General features: G+C 45.2%; 1 protein-coding gene across 1 annotated transcript in view; it reads right to left on the reverse strand.

The window, feature by feature from the left end:
* Positions 1-1,384: 1,384 nt before the first annotated feature.
* The window catches only part of LOC118478826, a 17,433-nt gene continuing 16,588 nt past the window's right edge, over positions 1,385-2,229 (reverse strand). The window contains exon 3 of the mRNA XM_035973134.1: positions 1,385-1,553. Within this exon, the coding sequence (XP_035829027.1) occupies positions 1,531-1,553 (23 nt within the window). The 3' untranslated portion in view covers positions 1,385-1,530. The remainder of the gene's footprint in view (positions 1,554-2,229) is intronic.

Consider the following 2,229-nt stretch of genomic DNA (forward strand, 5'->3'; position numbering starts at 1 on the left):
AGAGAGAGAGAGAGAGGGGACTAGTGGGAAAAGAAACAGAGACAGCAAACGAAGAAGGAAAGATATAGAGAGTATAGTGTATCGGAGAGATAAACGAAGGATAATGTCTCCAGGAGAGAGAGAATACTACCTCTCCTATTCTTTCAGAGATAAAAGGAGAGAAAGCGGAGAACGATAGAGGTCCAACTTTCCCGATTATAACCAAGCAAACCGTTAGGATCCCTAGTCTGTGGACTAGGTTTTAGGGGCGGCCTCGACTGAATCCATTATCAGTCCATCCACGTTTGCTTGTGTGTGGTGTGGTGTCTGATTCATCACGTCTGTGCCAATGATTTTATACCAACATTAAATAGTCTCCGGCGATCTCTCCGTTTGGCCGCTCTCTCGTACTCATTCTTTCGTCGCATATTTGAACATAGTTGAATTATTTATTTTTTCTTTTTACTCTGCAAAAATATTTACCACATGGTCCATCTTCTTTCTCCATTTTGAGTCTGTCTGCCTCATTTTTCACAGCACTAGATAGATGGGACGTTTATTTTTTTAGTAACACACACTCACACACACACACACACACACACACACACACACACACACACACACACACACGCACGCACTCACAGACACACAGAGGCTCACAGACACACTCAAACTCTCACACATGACCCCCCACCCTCTTTTTTCCCTCCCGCCATTTCCCTAAGTTGATCATGTCTGCATATTTCTCCAATAGCCCTTTTTTCCCCGACACTTTACTCTTTTCTGGTTTCTGTTGACAGTTTCGTCCACTCAGCGTTGTAGTCCGGCGTCATTATTGTGCTTCTGTTTACCTCATCAGATCTGTGGGTGGTTGGCGGGTGCTCTAGTGTGGTTTGCTCCTTCTTTCCTATCCAACATCTATCGTCCTTATCTCCCCTTCTTCTTTTTTATGTTTGTTACTCTCTTGTAACACCTCTAATCTTCTGGCGCTCATATGACCTTATGCAGTTGCGAGTGCCGTAAAACCTCTACTAAAACTAAAACCTCATCAGAGTTCAGGAGAAAAAAAGAACCGACGTTTCTTTGTTAAGGGAACATTTATTTGTAGATGTCTGTCTGTCTGTCTGTCTGCCTGCCTGCCTGCCTGCCTGCCTGCCTGCCTGCCTGCCTGCCTGCCTGCCTGCCTGCCTGTCTGTCTGTCTGTCTGTCTGTCTGTCTGTCTGTCTTTCTGTCTGTCTGTCTGTCTGTCTGTCTGTCTGTCTGTCTATCTATCTATCTGTCTGTTTGTCTGTCTGTCTGTCCGTCCGTCCGTCCGTCTGTCTGTCTGTCTGTCTGTCTGTCTGTCTGTCTGTCTGTCTGTCTGTCTGTCTGTCTGTCTGTCTGTCTGTCTGTCTGCATGTCTGTCTATCATCAGTACAAGCATTCTTACCATCATTCCATTTTGTCCAAAATCCATCTTCCATCGGTCACCCCCCCCCCCTCTTGTCCCCTTCCCATCTACCTATCGAAGCTGAATTTAATTAAGCAAAACTTATGAACCGTAAGTGACAATTAAACAATACTCACCTCATTTGCTGAAAAAGAGATAAAAAAACGGAATATTGTTAATCCATGAAAAAGTTAACGAATGATATTCTTTAGATAATACACGTATGTACAGAACATATGAGGAGAGACAAGGACGATTACATTTTTGATAGGAAAGAAGGAGACAACAGTAGCAGAGCACCTGCCAACCGCCCACAAGAAACACCACAAAGATAGCCGACAGTACTGTAACTATTCTTTCCAATGTCTTTCGACTAGTCTTTTTCCCTTTCAGTTTCAGTTTTAGTCAGAGTTTATGTCGTCGTCTGATTTCATCTCCACGTTTTGTCCCCTCCCCCCCCCCCCCCCCCCTCACCTCACCTCACCTCCTATGCCCACTCATATGGGCTCCTGACACTTTCTGCAGCCTTTCTTCTACCACTCATTGGCTCCTTCTTACTGCTGTCTTTTAGCCGCACCCCTGATCTTCTGGTGAGTAAGATCTACACCTAGCCTTCTCGGACAAATGCGAAACATCTCGGAGGTCCTGTGTGCAAGTTGCGCACGTTAAAGATCCCTTGGTGGTCCTAAAACGATAAGAGTAGGCTTCGGATGCCACCTGGGCAAAATTACAGATTTCATACCCACTGGAAATGTTTAATGTGTCCTGCCCGCTCATATGACCTTATACAGTTGAAAGCCCCGTAAAACACTTACCCCCCC

Source organism: Aplysia californica, unplaced genomic scaffold, assembly GCF_000002075.1.
Source record: "Aplysia californica isolate F4 #8 unplaced genomic scaffold, AplCal3.0 scaffold01025, whole genome shotgun sequence".
In the NCBI taxonomy this organism is placed as follows: domain Eukaryota; kingdom Metazoa; phylum Mollusca; class Gastropoda; order Aplysiida; family Aplysiidae; genus Aplysia; species Aplysia californica.